The following is a 22,851-nucleotide window of genomic DNA, read 5'->3' on the forward strand; positions in this document are numbered from 1 at the left end:
GCGAACGGCTATCACCACTGTGTACAAACTGATACGGCCCGTAGCCGGCAAAGGGACTGGAAATAGACGTCGCGGGGTTATCAGCGCCGATCTGTCATCAGCGAGTCGCGCGGCCGCGGGTTCGGCCGCGGCAGGAGCTCTGATACTGAGTCTCGCTCCCTTTCGCTCACAAGAAGAATTTCTTCCGACAGGCGTGACCCCAGAAGGCTCCTGAGCATTTTAACCAGGGCAGGAGGCGTTGTGTGGGAATGGATTTTTACCCTCTTTTTTTTTTTTTTCAGGTAAATCGAAGTAAATGATTTTCTAAAGGTCAGTCTCCTCTGAAGGCGTGTGGGCTCTGTTTTTTGTTTGTTTGTTTTTATGTATTTCAGTTGGGGGAGGGAGAGGAGCCTAAACTAGTTAAACGAGGGTAGGCAGGGACATTGTAAAATATGGTTTGGAAAGGTTGTGGGACTTGGCCGCTAAGTGTACGATTCCTCTCCACGTAACTGTGAGCTGTGAACCTGTGTGTCCTGGGGGAGCAGGGGACAGGGCCTGGGCGGAGGAACCAGCATTCAGGAAGTTGGTGATCATTTTTTCCCCCCCTTTCATTCTTCGTTGCAAATTGCTGCTAAACACTTCTGAATTTTAAATTGCTACTGAGAAGGCGCATAAACCGTTCTCATCTAACTTGGTCACTCTCATGACATTCCTCTCCGCCTCCCCCAGTCACGGCTCCCAGTTTCCTTTGTGACCGCATTTCAACTGAAGGTAGAAAACTCTGGAAGGAGACTGGTGACAGGAGCAGGCTCCGGGGGGCTTTAAAGTTTAACCGGAGTTCGATCGAATGCGACTACCAGAAGCGACAGCCGGGCGGCCGCCTTGCACTTAACTCAGGCCTGGGCTTCCAGTGTCTTCTTTTGGGTTTTACGTGAGTCCCGACCAAATTCTTAAATAGACTGAATTTTGCAAAGGTTCCTTTTGTAAGCAGTTACAGAAACGTTGTGGGCGTTTGAGTTCCACTGGTTTTAAGTGTTTCTCGGGTTTGCTCTTAAAACCGAAGTGTTTTGTTTTTTTTAATTCACGTTTTGGTGAGCTGATTTTTACTGAAGACGGGTTAGCAAATAAATATGTTGGCTACTTAGAGTCCAGGCCTCCGAGCCGGAGCCCCAGGAGACCCCGCTCTGCACGACCACGATTCCCGCTGTGCGTTTCTTTCTATTTGCAAGTCCCCGGGTGTCCGTGTGAATTGCCCGGTACAATAGCTCGCCCCCAGGGGCCCGGTTCCCGCAGCTCCACCGCAGCGGTGAGAGGGCGCGTTGGCGCTGGCGCCGCTGGAACTCAGGTGAGCGGCCGGACAGACCCCGACCCCAGCCTGAGGGTTCTAAGCGCTGGAGAAGGGACCGGCGTTTTACCCTCCAGATTCCCAATCTCCTTTTAGCATTGCCTAAAACAAAGAGGGGGAGGGAGGAAGGGCATTGCTCCTTTGCTGGGTCACAAATTGTTTTGTTGTTGTTGTTGTTTTTTTAGGTTGGTTTTCCAACCAAGGGAAGGAATCGTTAGTGAAATGTTTTTCTCGTCAGCTAATTTTAAAATAAAAACAAACCTCTTTAACCCGTAGCGTTTATTCAGACAGAAAGCCAGGCTGCCTGACCCCTCCAGTTTGCAGTTTTCCCGAGGCAACCACTGGGGCCCTGGGGACGACACCCCGGGGAGCGGCACCTTCCCAGCGGCTCCCCCGCCGGCCCAGGCCGCTGGGCGCGGGGCTCTGAGCTCCCAGCGGGGCTCGGGGGGAAGAGAGAATAGCGGGTGCGCAAAAAGAAGCACACCCCGAACTAGAGAGAAACGCCAGAGCTGCAGGAGCCCCCACAGCGTTCCAGGTAGCCGGGCGGGCTCTCGGTAGTAGTTGTGTTTCCATCGCGGTTTTTAGTGGAGTTTTTTTTCTTAACCCTCCCTCCCCCCTTCCCTTTTTTCCTTTTCTTTTCCTTCTGCTTGTCTCCTCTTTTGGAGTTTACTAATCTGCAACGAAATCGTGTTTTCTTCGGACTATTTAGACCCCAGGGGTGACCCCTCCTAAGAGAGCCCTCCCTCCCCAGCCGCCCTCCCCACCCTGGGAGAGGGGCTGGCTCCGGGGCGCGGCCTGTCCCCCCGGGACTGATTTATTTGGGCCGCACCGCGCCACTCCGATTCGAATTCAGCCAGAAATCAGCAGCCAATGGGGCAGGGGGCGGGGGCTTTCCTGCCGAACCGGAGAGGGTGTTTGGGGACCGAGGCGCGCGCTGCTTCCGGAGGAGCCGCGAGACCCCCGGACCCCCGTCACCAAACGCCTTGACGCCCCGCAAACTGGAGCTCATTGCACTGTCATTTTCCCAGCGCTCCTGGCTGCTGCAGCGACGTTTCTGAAAGGAAAGGAACACGACGTCTGACTTAAAACATATTTTTAAATTAACAAGTGTTTTTAAAACCAGATTTATGGGGCCTTCTCGCTTATATTTCTTCCGGTCCCAGGGACGCTTTTGCCCAAGGACACAAGGTCACCCCGGCGCCCCCCGCTCCCGCCAGCGTCCGGGCGGTGTGTCTCCCCCACCCAGCGGCTGTCAGTCCCACGCAGGCCATCGCCCGGCGTTTCTCCAGGGGAGAAGATTGTTGTTGTTTTGTTCTATTTTCTTTTTTTTTTTTTTTATTCTCGAACCCCACCCCCCACCCCCCAAATACTCTTTAGAAATGTCAAGTGGTGGCGGCGGAAGCGGGAACGCGGCGCAGCCTAGAGGTCGCCCTCACCCCCTCGCCCCGCCGCCGGTCCCTTTGGGTGCAGCGCCCCGCCTGGGCCCGAGCGGCCGGACTCGAGTCCCGGAGCGCGGTGTCCGCGGGCCCGGCCGCCCGCCCCGCCCCGCAGCCCCGGGCGCCCCCCGCGCGCCGCCGGCGGCCGCCAGCACGGCGCGGAGGTCGGCCCGCGGCGGCGGCGCGCGAGAGGTCACCGCGGTGGCATTCCTCCCCGCGCGCTGTTTACGCGACTTAATGTACTTCGTGCGCCGCGGGGAGGCGAGGGCCGCGATAAGGGGGAGGGTCGCGGTAAAAGGCCCTCGCTGGGCGCCTCCGAGCCCTCCCCGCGTCCATTAACCTTTTTACTTTCTTCTCCCCTCTCTCTTTTCAAGCTCGTTATCTGGGCCACCCAATGACCGACGAAAGATTTTTCCCCTCCCCGCTTCTCCCGAGGCCGCTTTAAACCAAATAAATTTAGCTGTTAAGGGCCACGACGCCTGACAAAAGATGGAAAGGTGTCTTTCCGCGACCGCTGGGAGGAGAGAAGGAGGAGCGGGTGGCTCCCGGATCCCGATAAAGACATTCCACGCCGGCGCCGGCCTCCCTCCCCGCGGCCCGGGTTGCACCCTGACATCCTGAGACCTCGCCTGCAGCCGCCCGGACCTCGGATGCGCCGGTGGGGACCTGCGGCCTCCCCGGGAATGTGCCGGACCTGGGAGTGCCAGGCCCTGGGGGTCCCGGATCCGGGGGAAACGCCAGGCGGGAGCTGGGCTCCCAGAGCAGCCCCCCTGCACATCGCAGAAAAACCAAACCGAGCTCAGCGGGGCCTAAATTCCCATCCCATTTTTATTACGGTCTGATGCTGGAGACGGCAAAGCCAAACCACCTCCACCTTCCCACCCGCACCCCCTGCCGCTTTGCTGAGGGGCAGTGTGACTCCACGTCTCTGGTCCTGGGGAGCAGACCTTTTGGAACCCCCCCCCCCCCCCCGTCAGAACACGGTGGCTGGAACCTGGCAGCTGGATTAGGCCCAAGCTGATGGGAGGGTGTGGACTAGCAGACTGACAGCATGCAGGTGGGAGGCAGAGGTCCAATGATTCAGTCATCCTCAGGTTGGGTTTGGTTATGAAGTGTGGTATTTATTATCATTATTAATGACTACTGGCATTACTACACAAAGCCCAGGGCTGCCAGCTGGGCCCTGGCCCTGCCCTTGGGGTGATCCCTTCCCTTTTGCCAAAGGTGAAGCGAGGGATATTCAGTTTCCTGATCCTGAAAAGTGGACTTGGGGAGTATGATGCCATGTTTTCGAGTCTCCCCTAAGGCCTGAATTAGCCTTTTCTACCGCTTTTAAAAGGCTGGGGCTGGCACATGAGACACCCCCCCACACACACACACTTCCCTGCAGTGGGGCTTCTTCCCATGTCTTCTGCCTTCCCCTCTCTGTGCTCTGTCCAAGTTGGAGACGGGGCTCTGAATTCCCAAAGTCAGTCCAGCATCTTTAGCTTCTGTCTGTCACCTCATGCTGGGCCCCAGAATTAGATGCCTCTCTTTTTTCCTCTCCCCATCCAAATAAGGTGAACTCCGAAATCTAATCCTTTCTCCTCACCCAGCTTCCGGGGAAACGGAAAAATCAGATCATCAGAGAGAAAGGGATCATTTCTACACCCAAGAAGCTGAAAGAGATGCAGCAAGTTCCAAAGCCCAAAACCGTGGGCTTTCCCTGGATTTGGCTGGTATTAAGTGTGAGCGCAATGCCAATTCTAGGGTCAGGGTCCAGGTGCCACTGCCCCAGAGCTGTCTCCGGTCAGAGACCTTTCTGACTGGGTGGTGTTGTGTTTTTTCCCCAGGGGCAGGGTGTTGCGGGGTGGCAGAAAAGGGAGGTAATCGGCTTTTGAAGATTTGCTAAGTAAACTAACGTTTCTCCTTGAATCAATTAAAGGAAAAAAAAGCGGCCAAGAAATAAAAACAATTACTGCATTTGCCACCCAGAAATATGACCTCTCCATTTAGCTATGCTGCAAATATGCAGAGAATTATGACCAAAGGGTTGTCTACCCAGGGTCCTGCACTTGCCCAACCATACGCACTGCAAAAAGAAAAATTAGAGTTGGCCTCTAGTTTTGAAGTGTTTACAGTCTAGAAGATTGGCACTTCTGTAGAGCTGGTGAGGCCAAGTACCACAGGGAATTTCCAAGATGGAGGGAGATGTCTGAGCCTTTTTCCTTCTCTAGTGAAATACTCAGGCTCAGATTTTCCTCTCGGCTTCGTGGTTGATTTGAAAAGAAGGGAGTCGCTCTAGCTCACACACTGAGAGACTTTCTAGAAGCCCAGACGCTGGGCCAGCCTGCCTGGGTTTGAATCCCATCCCTACCACTTACTAGCTGTGTGACCAGGACAAGTCGCCTAACCTCTCTGTGTCTCCGTTTCCTCATCTGTAAAATGAGGATGATAAAAGTACCTCCAATACAGGATTGTTGAGAAGATTAAAATGTTTCTTTTGTGTAAAGTGCTAATCGTACTTGGCACATAGTAAACGCTATATAAAAGTGAACAGTTATTACCAATATCCATAACATAATAGATTCGTATATACTGCACCAAATTTTAATTCTTGCCCTAATTGTCCCCTGAAGCTAAATTAATTCCCAGGAAAGAGCGTCTTGGAGACTGCCGTTCACCAGAGGTCTCAGGCTTTTCCTACGCACCAGCAGTAAGGACTTTATTTATTGCATTATGGTCGGAAAGGGGGGAAGGAGGGGTGAGGCAAAAAGGTCCTTTACTTGCTTTTGATTCCTTTGAAGAGGAAACATTCCTTGTTGTTCCCCCTTGCAAATGCCAGCCACCGACCAACATCTTCTGCAGGACAGAGATAGTAATCTCGAGGCTCATCCTCTGCTCCAGGAAAGCAGCACCCTCTCCCTGGAACTCCTTTGGGGCAGTAGATAGGAGCGACTTAACAGATGGGGCCATGAAGGAGGGAGCTGTGAGGACTGGCATTAGATATCAGGGAGAAAAAAAAGAGCTGATTAAATTGACCTGGTCAGCTAGCTACACTTCTCTCATGCTCTATACCTTTCAATTTGGTATTGCTATATATATTTGTACAGGAGACTTATTCTACTTTAATTACATTGTTGTTATGGAATAAAAAAAATTATGTCTGATGAGCTATGGAACACATTTTTTTCCAGTTTTTTTCTGAGAATGGAACACACTATTGACAGAGGAAAATCTAGGCCATTCCAGACATTTTCCAACTGATTTTCTTTCAGTTTTATTTTTTTTCCCCTTATAGTACCCTGTCTTCTAAAACAAGACCTAAACCTCAATCAGGAAAACTTAAAAAAGAAATCTGTGGTATATAACAAAGAATACTGTTCTCTAGATAAAATGACAGAGAAGGAGATTTGTTTTTCAAGAGGCAGAGTCTGGAGAGAACATAAAAGTCTTCCCCGCCCTGCCGGTTTTCAGCCGGGTTTGTGCCCAGAGCCTGTTTTTCTCTTGTCTCTGACAGTCCTGATCTTCTCTATGTTTGATTTACTGAGTGCTGTCATTTCTCTGCTCTTTACTTTCACAATCACACATTTAAACCTGATAAAGTTCAAGACCCTGAATGCTTGCAGCTTTCCCAGATTTACAGTCCTCCTGCCCCCCACCCCGGCCAGCGGTCTGGGGCTGATTGAATCCTCATGCACTAAAGCCGTGGGGGATCAGCAGAGAGCCAGCGGGTCCAAGAGGGTTGGGTCCAGGGGGACCGTTAGCTCCGTGTCAGCTCTTTTAGCTAAAGCAAAGCTTGGTAGCTTCCTTCTCCTAGAAAGTGAATGTCGGCAACATCCTCTCATTTTAGATTCAACTTCCAGCTTGTAACCTACCTGTAGGCAGGTACAGGAACTGTAACTTGCAAAATTTAGAATTGGTGAGAATTGGATGCGAAACCAGGATTACCTGGAATGAGTACCTGATTCTTCTGGATTTACTAAACAGCTTTGTGATTGAGGGCAAGCCACTTAATCTCTCAGTGCCTCAGTTATTCCATCTGTGAAATGGTAGAAATATTACTCACTACGAGCATTCTTCCTGTGTGTAGCTTTGTCAGGACCCCAGGAAGCCCACTCACATATGTCTTATCTGGCTCTTTGGACTGTCAGGTAAAAGAGAAACCTATAAGATAATCTAAATACTATACCAATTGGGCTAGCCAAAAGGAGTGATTTATCTCCAAAGACTGAACAGTTAGCTTAGGTTCAAGTTTTCAGACCACTGAAATGTCTTCTGATGGAAGATGCTACCTAAATAACCTATTCTTTACATGTAAATACATAATAAGTCAACTAAATCACAGAACACTGATGAAAAGCAAACACTGACTATGGATGCCCTTGTTTCAAATATAATTACTATCTGGGGACTTTATATTTAAAATAAGTAATTGTTTTACATATTTAATGTTTTTATTTATCAAGAACTTTCTGAGAAAAGAAAAAAAAAGAACTTTCTGAGTAAGGTAAACATTTTAGGTAGCAGCAGTTTAAATAGGTCTTTAAAGACCAATCACTGTTCCAAGTCCATGAACTAAAAAGGTGTGATTTACTTTTCCCCTTTAAAATTTATATTCTAAAGAGAGCTAAACTGTCATAATATCTAAGGGGAAAATTATATTTACTTGTTCTGTTAGCGAAGGAAGGAAGTGGAAGGAAGACTACCTTCTTCAAAAGGAATTATTTTTTAAAATCTATCCAGTCAGGCGACACCTACTAGAATATATTTCATGATGTTGCTTTTTCCTGACTGTAATAATACTCACCTCTATGGAGGTGAATAAAAATAAAAACTTGACTTAATGGATATCAAATAACTTTCTCTGGCTACTCCTGAGCCAGATTATTGCTCTGTTTATAATACCACAAATTAAAGACATGCAATTATCCAACAAAAACAGTATGGATATTAAACCATTTTTAAAGACTGACTACTATGAAGTCAGTTACCAGCAGACTAGCCAAAACCACAGTGTGGATCCACAATTAAAGCTGTCAACCTCTGCATTTCAAAGGTATCTTTCTATAGAGAGCTCTGCATGCTTTGGGCAGGAGCAGAAAAGGCTAGGTGAATGGGGAAGAGCCTACCAAGGTTTGAGCTGGTGGGGCCACAGCAGAATCTCTACAACCCCTCAACACTGCAGCTAGATTAAGTACCCTATGGAGGTCTGGGTTCAAATCCCAGCCATGCAGCTTGCTCTCTCTCTGGCTGTGTGTCCTTATGCACGTTCCTTAATACCTCTACTTACCACTTCCTAGTCTGTAAAAAGGGAGTGATGATAACAGTAGATACCTCAAAGAATAGTTATGAAGGTTAAGTGAGTTAATATTTACAAAGCGCTTAGAAGAATGCCTGGCTCAACAAACAGGCTATTTGAACTGTTTAATAAATAAGTAAGAACATAAACGTCTATTTCAGGCCACCTCTAAGGGGAAGAGAGAGATGAGAGGGAAGAGAGAGCATACCAAGGCCTCAAAAAAGGTAGGAAGCGATCAAAGGCATAAATGGGGGAGAGGGGAGCCTTTGAGAATGTCAGACATTTCCTACTGGGGATTATTTAACAACATAAACTCACCCTTTCTATATGTAGTACCTTCCAATGTGCTGTTTTCACAATGAAAAATGTGCCAATAATTTGACCTGTGAATGGAGTCATAGGCTTTCACGCAGCATATCGTGTTTATAGAGAGGTAAAAGTGAAGATTGGAGAGGCAGTAAAACTCTTTCAAGGCACCAATATTTTAATGTCTAATAAATGTAAAAGGTTCTTCCTGATAGAGTCGTCACACTTTCTCCCTTGCAGAAGCACGGCATGATGGTTAGAACTTGGTCAGGGGTTGCACCACCCATTCTGTCCTCATGAGCACCCCAACTTGCACCCACAGTCACAACTGGTATGACTCTAATGACCGCAAAACCCATCACAAAATTAGTGAAGGCTGTCATATGTGTCTCCATCACACAATGGCCCCTTCTGTCTCCACCCACCCCACCACACTCCCACAATCATGGCTGCCCTCCTCACCCTCAGGCAGCACTGTGGTCATTATGACATGTGGTGGATGACAGGTGGCTCATCTTTACTGTGTCCCTGTACTTCACTGCGACCACGTCTCCTTCATCTCTGTGTCCCCGCTGACACACACCGTCTCTAGCACATAGCACTCACGGAATGGGTGCTGGTTGAGTGTGAAAATATTGAAAGTTTTTAGATACAATGCTCCAAGCCCAAAGCATGAATTCCAGCAAGGATACTTTATAGAGATTTTGTGATCAATAGTCCTAATACAAAAGAATCTTGACTGTAGCCTGTGGCCCTTACATGCTTGGTCCTAAAAGAGATATCATGAGGCTATTGTTACAGCTGGCATTGTTCCTTTACTTCCCAGATTTTTTCTCAGTTTTTTTTTTAATTTCTTTATTGATTAAGGTGTCACATATTTGTCCTCATCCCCCCATTCCCATCCCACCCCCCTCCCCACGCATGCCCCAACCCCCTGTTGAACTTAATCGTTGGATAAGCTCATATGCATGCACACAAGTCCTTTGGTTGAACTCTCCCCCTCCCCCCACCCTCCCCTATCCTCCCTCTGAGGCCCGATAGTCCGATCGATGCCTCCTTGTTTCTGGTTCTGTTCTTGTTCCTCAGTCTATGTTGTTCATCATTTCCCCTAGATGAGCGAGATCATATGTCACTAGATATATACTTATAAGAACTGAATGTGAGACGAGCAATAATAGTTATGCTGACAGGCAAATGAATCAGTCTGTAGTGAGTTTCTTTCTGGACCAACAGTTCTTTTGAGACCCAATTTCAATGTCCACCAGTTCCTTATGTGTACATGTCAGCACTGACCCCTCAGCTCTGGATGGTGGACAAATGGTGGTAACGTAGGTCCGACTCCCTCTGGTTTGGTCTCGGCCGGACCCAGGGGCACGGCTTTCTCAGTTTTGATGGACTTTATATTTTAGCAGTCTAGAGGGAGAGATTTGGCAAGGGGGGATAGGGAGAATATCGAAGGAATACTTAATTCCTAACAGGTGAATCACCTGCCATACCTATAAGTAAGGTAGGTTTTGCCTAATCATGATTCTAAGCATGGCTCTTTTTATTTCAATGCATTCTTTATGCTTACTTGGTCATTTGTTTTTCAATCTATAACTGAAGTGTTGAAGCAAAAGTATTATGAACCATTACATTTTTGTGTTGAAACTATCTAAAGATGGCAAATATCTCTACTCTTAGAAAAAAGTCCCTGCTTTGACTAACCCCTGGGTGGAGAAGAAGGAAATTACTGTTTGTGTTTGCTTAGAAACGTGAACCTATATGGATCTTTCAGGTTTCCGTAAAACTGACAACTCAAAAAGTTAGTTTGCTGTAGGAAATAAGGTATTCTGTGTATAAATATTTAGAGACAAGATCTGAGCACTATGCTGCAATTTCAAAAATGGTTAAAATAAGGATGGCAAATCTTCAATTTCTGTGAAAACAAACAAGATATAGCTTGCTGAACAGGAAACGAACAAACTTCAAATGCCACATTATTCAAGAATGCTGCCCTATTACAGGGATTTGCTTGTATTTACTTAAAATAAACTGGTAACAAAGAATCATAGAATGTTAAAGGTAGAAGATGCCTTAAACTTCATTTAATATTACACCCTCATGAGACAACGGAGACCTAGAGGGGCCCCGAAATTGATTTATAAATTGCTTGTTTGGAAGTTGGAGCAGATTTTCTCATAGAAATATGTGATAAATGATGGGTAGATGATAGAATACAGCCCTTCCCCTCCTTTTATACAGTACTATATCCTTGAACAGATTTGTTTTCTAGTATTGCTCACTGGGAGTGTATAACATTTCATCTATATTCTAGGTTAATATGAGTAATTGACTACTCATTACATGTCAACAGGAAGACACATCCCCCACAGGTGGGCCTATGATGCCTCAATTTAAGACTTCCAACCTTCGGTAAAGATTGCAAGACACAGAAACTCTTTCCTAACTGAACTGAACAATGAAAACATTCATGTGTTCATGTAACTGGAAGTTCAGAGTCAGTTTAACCCAGGAGCTCCTGCTCCATTTCTCTGCCACTCCTTTGTGTGTGTTTCTCCCATTTGTTAACATCATCTTTAGGTCGTTTTTCTCAGGTAGCAAAAGGACCGTGGTGGTTCCTGAATATTCTGGCATCTAGACGAAGAAAGAGAAAATCCCAGTCACAGGATTCCAAGCAGGCGTCCTGAGACTGAGCTTGATTGGACCCTGTAAGTTATATGCTCACCCCTGAACCAATGACCTTAACTTTGGAATGGAATGAGCTGATTGAGTTAAGCCAACTAAGACTTGAAGTTGAGGTCATCTTCCCTTAAAATACATGGGTGTTCATGTAAACTAAAATGAAAATGTGAGTCCACTGAGAGGGGGATGGTGAGAAATGGATATTTAACCAACAGTATCCTCTAAATCATCTTTTCTCATTAACTCCAGGCCCAGCCACTGACTGAGTGGAACTAAGGAAGCTAGAATGGCATCGGGTGGCACACAAGCATGGAGATCAGAGGAAGAAAACAGAAATGTTCTACTTCCTCTAGATGCCCCAGAGCCCAGACCATAGATCTCCACTCTTTGCCTCAAATCCCAGCTACTTAGACTTTTACTCCAGCTTAGAACTTTCAGCTCTACCACCACCATTAGAAAGAAAATTATCAATAGAAAAAAATATATCCTGCATCTTTTAGAAGTGGCTACACATCTTACATCTTCCTCTCCATCTCACTTCCTTGTCAAAGGGAAGCATAAGGGCCCTAGAAATAGGACTCATTCTTTATCCCCGGACAGCGTGGCTTTAATACCATTGGCTTCTCAGTATATTTTGTAACAAAACTATGGTGGCTTTGAATCCACTTTTGATGGTCTGTCTTTAATTATGCACTAAGAATTGCAAGGTTAACCATGAGACTAAAGAAATTTACAAAGAAAGTGAGATCAATACTACTTCCTAAAAATACATTCACCCAACTCTACAGCATATCCTTGTTTTTACTAATGGTGGTTCCAAAGTTCATTCATGAGCCATCAAGCTGTAAAATATAATAAATAGGCTTATGATTGGAAAATAAGCCGGAATTGGATTCATGACAATCCATGAAAATACAAAAGTAAAATAAAAGGTCAATTACTCAAGCTTTTCAGCAAAATTGTCCCACATGAAGATTGATTTCAATCTTGCTCCCACTGTATCCAAAAAATCCCACTTTCTAAAATGGTGGTTTCCCACTAAATGACTGGCTCAGAGCCCAGGACTCTATCTCTAGAACTTTCCACATAATTCCAAGTAGTGTAGCCTTTGCTCAACTGGAAACCTGGAAATAAACTGTCCTATTAAGGGTTAAATTTAAAATATCTAAGCTGGCCCTAGCCGGTTTTGCTCAGTGGATAGAGCTTCAGCCTGCAGACCAAAGGGTCCCGGGGCACATACCTTGCTTGCAGGCTCCTCTCCAGCCAGAGCCCTGGTTGGGGCATGTGCAGGAGGCAACTAATCAATGTGTTTCTCTCACATCAATATTTCTCTCTGGCTTTCCCTCTCTCTTCCACTCTCCCTAAAAAGTCAATGGGAAAATATCCTCAGGCGAGGATTAACAAAAAAATAAAAGTAGCTGAGCTATTCTGTTGCAATAGTACTTTAGATATTCATAATAGCTCAGAGTTATTTTCAATGCTGATGTAATAAAGAAATGTGTACATGCTGCATTAGGGATACCTGCAGTGGGTACTGAGCAAAGCTTTCAGTCAGACACCTGGTCTACCAGTCTCTGAGGTGGAATACACATCGGCAAAAAAAAAAACAAGCACCAGAATGTAATTTCTTTATGATAATGGCAAGTGATTTTTGAAAGTTTTGGTTTTCATTATATATTGTTTTTGAAAATTATGTTTTTGTTTTAGAATGAGACAAATATATTCCCCAGAGTAGAAGTGACTGTTAATTTTTTTTTACTAGTGCTCTTTCCTTTAACTGATTCCTCGCCCCAATATTTTCCCCTTTTATTTAGCATGATTTTATCTTGTGTAAAGAGAAAAAAGTTCTTAACTTGAGGCCATGAATACAGTGATAACAATTAGCATAATGATATTAGCTTTTTTGTGTTATTAATCACTCAATTTGGGGCATCGTTTCTCCTTCATTTTATCTCACAAGCTCTTATTTGAGGGGCTAATGGTCTCTCCTCAATTTAGGTTGAGGTTTTCAAGCATGTTTTCCAAATTATCCATTCCCCTGTGGTTTACCCTACCCTTCACAGGGGCCCAGAGTTAAGTTTGGAGGAAAACATTAGTTCACTCTCATCAGACTGGAGGCTGTTTAAAAGGAAAGGGTTTGACTCAACACCCTCATTTCTCAACTGTCAGCATTTAAAATATCTGAGGCACTAGCATGTGGTCTTAAATGGATATAATCTTTTTGGAAAGTAACTTAATAATCAGCTTTAATAGTCAGAGAGTTTAATGTATAGCATTACAACATCATCTCCAATAGTGGCAAATTGTAAAGAATTTACATGACCCCAACAAGGAAATGGTTAGATGTGGCTCATCCACACAATGGATCATTTTATTGCCATTAAAAACATGTTTTTGAAGAATACTTCGTAAATAGGAAAACGCTCATCATATGGCATAATCATCTCTATGGCTAGTAAGATAAAGAGAGCTTCATTTTCTCTTTTGTGTGTGTGAGTTTCTCTATTTTACAAATTTATATAATGAGCATGTATTGTTTTTGAAATAAGAAAAAAATTCCAGGAATTCAGGAAGGCCTAGGCTGGGCCCTCACCCTGGATGTTAAGTCTGGCTGTCGGTGGGTCAGTGCCTCAGTTAGCAAATATTTATCCAGTGCCTACTTTGTGCCAGGTATCAGGACAAACACAGGGGACACCAATGACTTAAAAATAAAACAAAATAACCAAAACCAGGAGGAGTGCCTATGCTCAGGCACTCAGGGATTCTGGGTACAAGTGTAGATGTTTGCTATCCCAGTAGTGGAATCTAATCACTGGTACCCTGAAGAAAAGATGTTAAACAACAGATATATGGGTAATGTTTTAAAATTCAAGATACCACTCACCAAAAAGCCCACCTTAATCTAAAATTTCTTTTTCCTACATGCTACTTTTAAGAGAGAAAAATTAAGTGACAAGAAAAAAAAGAAAAAAGAAAACAAAGTAACATAGAAAATGATTATTTTTTTTACTCACTGACCTCTTACCTCCTTTTTCAATGGGACTACATTGCTGTCCATACTAATGCAAGACACTGTGATTTTAAAGAAGTAATTGCTTTTCCTTCATCTTTGTGTTTGGATTCTTTGAAACGTGGGGATCCTGCTCCATACAGTAATGTTCCATTAACCTGCCCCTCCTAGCCATTCTGCATAAATGGAAGATTCCATATTTAGAATATAAGATCATCATCACGAATTCAGCTTCAAAAAAAAAAAAAGAATTCAGCTTCAAGTTAAAAAAGTAATTTTCAATTGATGTCTGTAAGAAGCTTCTATTTAAATAACTCTTACTGTTGTTTGCAGATAATAGATTGGATTGTATGGATAAAATGTACATAATAATTTGCCAAAAGAAGGACAGTCCTACTCATAATGATTTTATTCAAAAGCAACATCTTTTCTTGAAGAGATATCATGTTTTCCATATAACTTTTAGAGCAGTCCCAGATAGGGACTAAAAGGCTGCAGGCACTAGAAACTAGTCCCAGTTGGGCCACTATCTAGTTGGGGGGCAGTGTATCTACATTCCTGGGTTTCATTTTTCTCATCTATAGAATGGGAGTGACAATTACTATTCATTATTACTTTACAGTGATGATTTCAGGATAAATAACAGATAAAAATGCCTCTGTTTCCTTGGCAGCATAAGCTATTTTAGCTGAGGAAGACTCAGAAAGCCAAGAGTGAATGCAAACACATGAAACATGCTCCCTCTTCTCCATGCCTTTGCCTGGGCACCTCCACCTTTGGTGGTCTCCATGTGTTATAACAGAAACAACACAAAATAAGTGATAGATAAACATTCTATTTTTTTTGCTTTAACTAAGGATGATCTAGGTCTGTAGAGGTCAAGGCAATTTGTAAAGCATGTCCAAGATCAATTACAACTAATAACCATAGAATGAATAATGGAGATAGAAAACTACCCTCTGGAAAACACTACAGTAATAATTGGTTCAGGGAAGAAGCACAAAGAAAAACTATAATTATTCATTGAAAGTATGATGAGAAACAAGATTTTTATGTAGTCCCCAAGTAGGTCCCTATAATACTTACTAAGGAAACAGTAGTAGAGTAGTTCCACCCTATCCACAGTTTCACTTTCCTCGGTTTCAATTACAGACAGCCAAACACTGTCCAAAAATTTTATGTGGAAAATTCCAGAAATGAACAATTCATAACTTTTCAATTGCACCACCATTCTCAGTAGCATGATGAAATCTTGACCCATCCATTCTGTTTCACCCAGGACATGACTCATTCCTTTGTCCAGTGTCTCCACACTGTATACACTAAGTGCTCATTAGTTGCTTAGTAGCTATCTTGGTGACCAGATCAACTGTTTCAGTATCACAGTACTGTGTTGGAGTAACCTTTATTTCACTTAATAATGGCCTCAAAGTGCAAGAGTAGAGATGCTGGCAATTCGGATATGCTAAAAGAGAAGCTATAAGTAATTTCATTAAGTGAAAGGTAAAAGTTCAAGAAAGAAAGAAAAACAATCATGCTGAGGTTGCTAAGATCTATGGTAAGAATGAATCTTCTATCCATAAAATTGACTAATTTGTAATTGAACTTTATGATAGATATGTGTGTATAGGAAAAAATAGCCTATATAGGATTCAGTACTATCTGTGGTTTCAAGCATCCACTGGGGGATCTTGGAACATAGTTCCCCCACAGTTAAGGGGGGGAGGGATACCACTTTAATTAGGTGATTAAAGATAGCATTACTTGCAAAGTGACACATATGTATCATGTGCCCTGAGAAGGACCCAACATCACTATGGTGGAACAAAAAGTCCATGAGGAATACAAGATAACCCAAATTGACAAATTCCATGGATAAATTATTGTTATCTGGTAAACTCCTGAGTTAATTATTATTTCCCAATTTTGTGAGATGCCCTCCATCCCAAGCTAAAAACCCATCCTTTTCATAGCATAACTACCCAGAATCAGGATCCATAAATCCAAATTCAATAAAACAAAACCATCTTCATGACCTGCCACTCATGTTTCAGACCTTCTCACTTTCAAACTTACAAATGTCAGTAGTAAAATACAAAGGAAATAACCAACTGGGCTCCCAAGTCCTGAACTTTATAGTCTCTTAAAAATGCTTCCTTTTTTTTTTTCTGATGAAGTCATTCATTTCCACAAGAGACAGAATGATCATTTTTTAAAAGTCCTAGGTATTGGCTTTGCAGACGCTGCCACCCCGAAGCCGCCCGTGACCAGCCGTGGTGAACCCCACCGTGTTCTTTGACATCGCCATCGATGGCGAGCCCATGGGCCGCATCTCCTTCGAGCTGTTTGCAGACAAAGTTCCAAAGACAGCAGACAACTTCCGTGCTCGGAGCACTGGGGAGAGAGGATTTGGTTATAAAGGTTCCTGCTTTCACAGAATTATTCCGGGATTGATGTGCCAGGGTGGTGACTTCACACGCCATGATGGCACAGGCATCAAGTCCATCCATGGGGAGAAATTTGAGGTCGAGAACTTCATCCTGAAACATACAGGCCCTGGCATCCTGTCCATGGCAAATGCTGGGCCTACCACCAACGGCTCCCAGTTTTTCATCTGCACCGCCAAGCCTGAGTGGCTGGCTGGCAAGCATGTGGTCTTCGGGCAGGTGAAAGAAGGCATGGATATTGTGACGGCCATGGAGCGCTTTGGGTCCAGGAATGGCAAGACCAGCAAGAAGATCACCATTGCTGACTGTGGACAACTCTAATAAATTTGACTTGTGTTTTATCTTTACCACCAGACCATTCCTTCTGTAGCTCAGGAGAGCACCCCTTCACCCCAATTTGCTTGGAATGTTCCATAATCTTTGTGCTCTTGCCAGTTTATTGGGTTCCATAATTTCCTTACCCCTTCCCAGTCTAGCTGGATTACAGAGTTAAGTTTATGATTATGAAATAAAAACTAAACAATTGTCTGTCAAAAAAATAAAAATAAAAGTCCTAGGTATTATCTTCAAGCAGCCAATCTCTTCCACTCACCTCAGCCAATCCATTGTCCTGTCATTTCTCCCTTCCTGGGATCTGCCTCAGTGTGATCTCTTTTGCATTGCCTTGATTGAAGCCTTCATTATAACACAATGGTCTCTTTTACAGTTTAGTCTTTACATTGTCATCAGAATTGTTGCCTGATGCTTCTCAAAAACTGTCAGTAGCCCTCATTACTTCACAGTAAAATTCACTACTTTGACCCTTTCTTCTGGCCTCATCCCATATTTTGTGCAAATCCTGTGCAAAGTGAGCAATTTGTAATTCCCTGAATGTATCCTGTACTTTCATGCTTTGAGGGCTTTTCCCATTCTCCAGTTACATAGCTATGATCTCATCTCTCCAAGCTCATTCAGAGAACCTTCTCTGATTCTCCTCCATCCCCACACCTCGCCAAAGTTAATCTCTCCTTCCTTTAGTTTCTCTTTGAGCTCACCCACTATATTTCTGTCTCCTGGCAGACAAGGATTGCATCATAATCTTTTCTCCATCTTCCTCAGAACCTAGTACATAGGTGTTTGAATTGTTAAATTGCCAAGAATTTATGAGCTAGCTGATCTTACATTGGTTGCTTGAAATTAGCAAGGGTGGAAGTATTTGCAGCATGGAAATGGACAGCACTGCAACAGAAACATTCTCTAAAGAAGAAATAGCTGCTTCTTAAACATTTATCAGCCCGCCGAAGATTATACAAGTGATACATGAATCCAGTCAACATCAACTGTCCTTTTAATGCCCTCCATACCCAGTCCTCGATTCCTCCCCAGAACTAAACAGTTTGGTGTGTATCTTCCACACCCCTTCTCACGTGTCTTAGATATTATAATATTTGCTGAGTTTAAGCCTGATAATTCACTGCCTCTCATCTCTGAAAACCTCTCAGACTGCCCCTACTGTCACTATTGTGACTTTCCTGTCACCTCCCTCAGCACCAACTCTACCATTTCTAACTTCATGTGTGTGTATTAACTAGATTTTAAGTTGCTTAGAGAAAGATATCATTCATACCTTAAATGTCTGTATTTTCTGCAGAACCGACCCTCACTGAGATAAATAAGTTCTGGGGACCTTACGTACATCATGGTGATTGTAGTTCATTGTATTGTGTACTTGAAAGTTGCTAAGAGAGTAGATCTTAAATGTTCTCACCACACACACACACACACACACACACACACACACACACAAAGGTAGTTATGTGAGGTGATGGTGTTAACAAACTTTCTTGTGGCAATCATTTCACAATATATACATGTATCAAATACACATGTTGTAAACCTTAAACTTACACACTGTTTTATGTCAATCACATATCAATAAATCTGGAAAAAATAAAATAAAAAGAGCATGCCCTGAAAATGTCAATTGTTTTATTTTTTTCTCCAAAACCTGTTAGGAACAGGTGCTGTCTGAATATACCATTAGATATGAAGGTATCTGTAATAATAAAATCGTAATATGCTAATTAGACCGGACTTCCTTCCGGATGAAGCTGGGGCTGCGAGGGAAGCCCAGGTCCCAGGTGCCAGAGGGAAACCGGTGCTGGCAGCCGGGGGAAGGAAGGCCTACTCTTGCACGAATTTTGTGCATCAGGCGTCTAGTACAAATAATAATAGGCAAGACTGGAGGTTTTTCTTGGTTGTTTTTTTGTTGTTGTTGTTGTTATTTATTTATTTATTTATTGTATAAATGACACCTTCAATTTTCTCAGGGTACTGCATTGCCCTGGTCAGGGAATAAAAGACAAAGGAACAAGGGTCTGTTTTTATCTGTTAGCATGTCTTTAGGTAGGTAAGGCCTTCATCTCTTCTACTTCACTCTGCCAGCCCAGAGCCACACCACATATGAGAGAACCTGCATGTTCTCAGAAAGCAGAGATGCTAATGCTCAACTGCCTTTCCTGTGGGTGTGGAGCTGCCATCTGACAAGTAAATCTACTGTCAAAACATTGTGCTACAGCTTGAGGGCCAACCTTGGGTTGTAGACCTAAATTTCAGATACAGAGAAGAGGCTGTATTAACAAGTCCAATGCAACTGAGTTTCCTTTTTTTAACATTTTTTTCTTTATTGATTAAGGTATTACATATGTGTCCTTATCGCCCCATTGCCCCTCCCCCCACACACACACACACTCATGCCCTCACCTCCTGTTGTCTGTGTCCTTTGGTTAGGCTTTTATGGATGCATACAAGTCCTTTGGTTGATCTCTCCTGCAACTGAATTTCTTTATGATCCCCAGAAGCAAGAAGAGTGGAGGTTTATCAACAATCTCTTCCCCATCCTCTGCCACAACTCCTCCTAAAGTGAGGCCACCATGCCATCCTATCTGAAGGACACCAAGAAAACAGTTGTAGTACATTTAAACAAATTAAGCAAGCTAAACCAGCCCTTTCCACAATAAGAGTATACAATTTAGATATCTGAAACAAGGTGCTAGAAATCACAGCTTTTAGTCCTATGAGTTGTTTTCTTAAACAACTTGTTTTGTTAAATGAAAAGGTTAAAGCAAATATAGATATGCATGGGAGAAGTTGGTCCTCTTGGATGCCATATGAGACAAGCAGTTAAATCTTCCCCAGAGATGAGGAATTGCAGAGAGGGCTGCCTTGTGCTATCAATCACTTCAGAGCCATATAGAAAAACTAGGAGACGCTAATCTCCTTAGAAGGAGAAGTGATTCCTGTATCCTTTTAAGTCTTCCTGACATTTCAAGTGTCTTTCTTCACTTATTTTCAAATAAGAGGGTCCATTCCCTTTCATTCAAAATTTTGTTGTAACTACTGAGGGTAATTTTACTGCAAGGTTCACTTCTGATGGACTTCAGGAAATGGGCATCAAGTTATTGCTAGAGGACAGGGCTCCCAAGAGCTCATGAAGACTAGGGCCCCCAACATGTGCATTCCCAATACCAGGTCTGACACATCAGCAGAACAATTCTGAAATTCAGCCACTCTTGAGTCACCAATACATTCTTCAAGCAGGATCCCTGACAGTCACCAGCCCCGGCAACCATTTTATTTCCCTTTCATAAAGGAACAGAGGCAATTCCTTACCAGTTTTGAAAAACATTTTTAGCTTAAAATTTGGGGGTTGGCCAGCTTCAGTATCTTCTAGAGCCGGCATACATTGGGCTTCTCTCTTCTCAGAATCTCTTACTTCATCACTGATTTGCATTTCCTCAAATCTACCAGGCCTTTTCAAATTCCCTTCATCCATGCTGCTCCCTTTGCTCAAAATACACTTGCGTGGAATATAAGATTATCAGGCCATATTATAGTTGTTTTGTTTTTTTGTTTGTTTTGTGGTCTCCCTTTTCCAATAATCCATGAGCAGCTTGAGCTCAGGAAGCAGGATATACTCATTTTTGTTCATCTAAAGCAGTGATGGGCAACCTTTTGAGCATGGTGTGTCAAACTTTGCCAAAAAACTGAGCATAACTCGGGTAGTGTGTCACTTTGAGGAAAAAACATTATTTTGCAAATGTTTCATCCTCAGGAGCAGCAAATGTTTCATCCTCGGCATGCGGCCGCGTGTCATCAGAAATAGCTACGCGTGTCAGTGCTGACACGCGTGTCATAGGTTCGCCATCACTGATCTAAAGGCTATCACAGTGTCTAGTACATAGTGGGTAACATATAATAATGAACGTCAACTGAAAGAATCAGTGACTCTAGGTGAAGGCTTTTATGTAGGCTTGAAGTCAAGAAAAAAAAGTTGGGGGGCAGGGGAAGATGAATTGAAAAGAGGTCACTAAATTTCAGAGTAATAGTACTTGGGACATTGAGTTTGATAAATGTATTCCTTCCTTAAGAACGGAATACCTATCAGAATCTAAAAGCCTTTTGAAATGTTTAAAGGTGCCTCTGTTTATATGTGAGTGTACGTTGGAGGGGTGGGAGGGATGGGCAGGAGCCGCCAGGTAGGGACATGACTACAGAAATAAAATATCCCAGCTTCCGTCAAGGGAGGGGGCTCCCTTTTGAGCCTTGGGTCTGCCCATGGAAGCCGTGAATGAGGACATTGTAAGTGGAGTGAAAATCTGAGATGCAGAACTCCACCCACTCCACACCCTGAGAGCAATAGCGCTCACAGGTGCAGCAAATCTCGCCCCTGGGAAGTGGCCACCAAGGATATCAGCACCTCACCTGGCTCCACAGTCTGGATGTCTCCACCACCAGGATCCCTTTCTCAAGCTCAGGTCCATCGGCTCTGGCTGCTGATCTAAATGAGTCAAGACCTTTATCCCACCTCACCCACAGCCTTGTCTGGCCATCCCACCACGCCAACTGCAAACTACAGTTACTTAGAGGGATGACAACAGATATGTTTCGGAGTGAAAAGAAAAACACACACGCTGAGTCTCAACACCCATTTGAAAGAGGGTTTCCCCATATATTCCATCTGGGCTCCTCCTTCCCAAGCAGCTGAAGCTCCCCTCAAACTAGGTGCTCCCCTCAGCAAATCAGAGGCAGAAGGATTTAAATTCCCTGTCTTCTTTTATGAACTAATTATAAAAGAAGCAAGCCGCAACAGCAACAACAAAAAGCAATTGCGTGGGCCTCTAGTTCTCTCAAGACCAAAATTTCCCTCCCTTTCTTTTTTCTCGAACCTTACTCTACCGAAATACAGCCATACATACTGAAAGACCAGCCATCAAGAAGTCAGTCCCAGCTCTTCCTACTTCTTTTTTTTTCTATTTTATTTTTTATCTTTATTATTGAGAGTTTTATAGTGTTGCCCCTTTGCCCCTCATTGCCCCCTAAACTGATAAATAAAAATAAAACCAGAGACATGGAACAAACTGACAAACCACAGAGGAAAGAGGGGGGATGGGAAGAGATTAACCAAAGAACTTACGTGCATTATCCATGGACACAGACAATAGGGTGGTGAAGGCCTGGGGCAGGGTGGGAACCCAGTGGAGGGGACAATGGGGGAAAAAGGCGGGGACATCTGTAATACTCTCCCTACTTCTGAGTCTGCAGTCATCCATCCCTGGAGGTTCCTTCCCGGCTAGGATGTTGTCACCTGTATCACTGACAGAAATTTGCCCCTCTTTTCTGGTACACTTCAGGTTCTTATTTTCCTTTGTTGCTAAGAACAGAGTGACATTCAAGCAACTCCATTTCTGTCACTAAGATGCCTTGTGCTAGAGAAAAGGGGCTTCCTCCTGCCCTTGACTTTTCTTCCCACGGAAGTGACTGGAAGCAGGTGTGAGTTGGGAGAAGGGTGGGTTAGAAATGCTGCTACTGTGGACCCTGCAGGAAGGATCTCCAGCCGAGGGAAGGGCTGCTGCTGACTCTTCAGTGCATCCCACACTGGCTTAAGTGTCCTCAGGCATGCAAGGTGCCCAGCTCTGCTTCCTCACACCTTCACCTTCTTGCTCAGTGGTGGCAGGTAGGGGGAATAGATGAGATGAGATGCCTTTTTATTTGGGTCAACTCCAATAAAATTAATTAAAGGCAAGCAAAGCACTGGAGGTTGCTTTCAGAAAAAATAATTGTCATTAGAATGACATTTTTTTATGTTCAGTTCATTAAAGAAACTATAAAATCACTGTGATCTTGAGCTCTCCAGATGACTCTAACAGGCAGCCTAATTTGAGAAACACTGGTCTACACCTGCCAGATAGGAATCAGTCTACTTACTAATAAGGCTTTTAAAGATACTTGATGAAGGAGCATTAAGTCTGTCCATATGCTTGGAGTGTATTCAAATAGGCACTGTCTGGAATTCACTCTCAATCTGGAGCCAGTATGTTAAG

The 22,851-nt window shown here is 43.9% G+C and overlaps 1 protein-coding gene across 1 annotated transcript; it reads left to right on the top strand.

The window, feature by feature from the left end:
* Positions 1 to 2,703: 2,703 nt before the first annotated feature.
* Positions 2,704 to 17,040, top strand: LOC103304760 (peptidyl-prolyl cis-trans isomerase A-like). The gene is made up of 3 exons (XM_054724304.1): positions 2,704 to 3,051; positions 4,356 to 4,485; positions 16,314 to 17,040. The coding sequence occupies exons 1-3, from the start codon at positions 2,704 to 2,706 to the stop codon at positions 16,808 to 16,810; spliced, it is 975 nt and encodes a 324-aa protein (XP_054580279.1). The 3' UTR covers positions 16,811 to 17,040.
* Positions 17,041 to 22,851: the final 5,811 nt, after the last annotated feature.

Source organism: Eptesicus fuscus, chromosome 12, assembly GCF_027574615.1.
Source record: "Eptesicus fuscus isolate TK198812 chromosome 12, DD_ASM_mEF_20220401, whole genome shotgun sequence".
Taxonomy (NCBI): domain Eukaryota; kingdom Metazoa; phylum Chordata; class Mammalia; order Chiroptera; family Vespertilionidae; genus Eptesicus; species Eptesicus fuscus.

What these genes read in the sequence shown, in the direction of transcription:
- LOC103304760 (XM_054724304.1), top strand. Translation starts at nt 2,704, where the DNA reads ATGTCAAGTGGTGGCGGCGGAAGCGGGAACGCGGCGCAGCCTAGAGGT. An exon ending in CGATAAGGGGGAGGGTCGCG is followed by an intron (nt 3,052 to 4,355) that starts GTAAAAGGCCCT and finishes CTCCTCACCCAG; the next exon opens with CTTCCGGGGAAACGGAAAAA. An exon ending in CTGGATTTGGCTGGTATTAA is followed by an intron (nt 4,486 to 16,313) that starts GTGTGAGCGCAA and finishes GCCCGTGACCAG; the next exon opens with CCGTGGTGAACCCCACCGTG.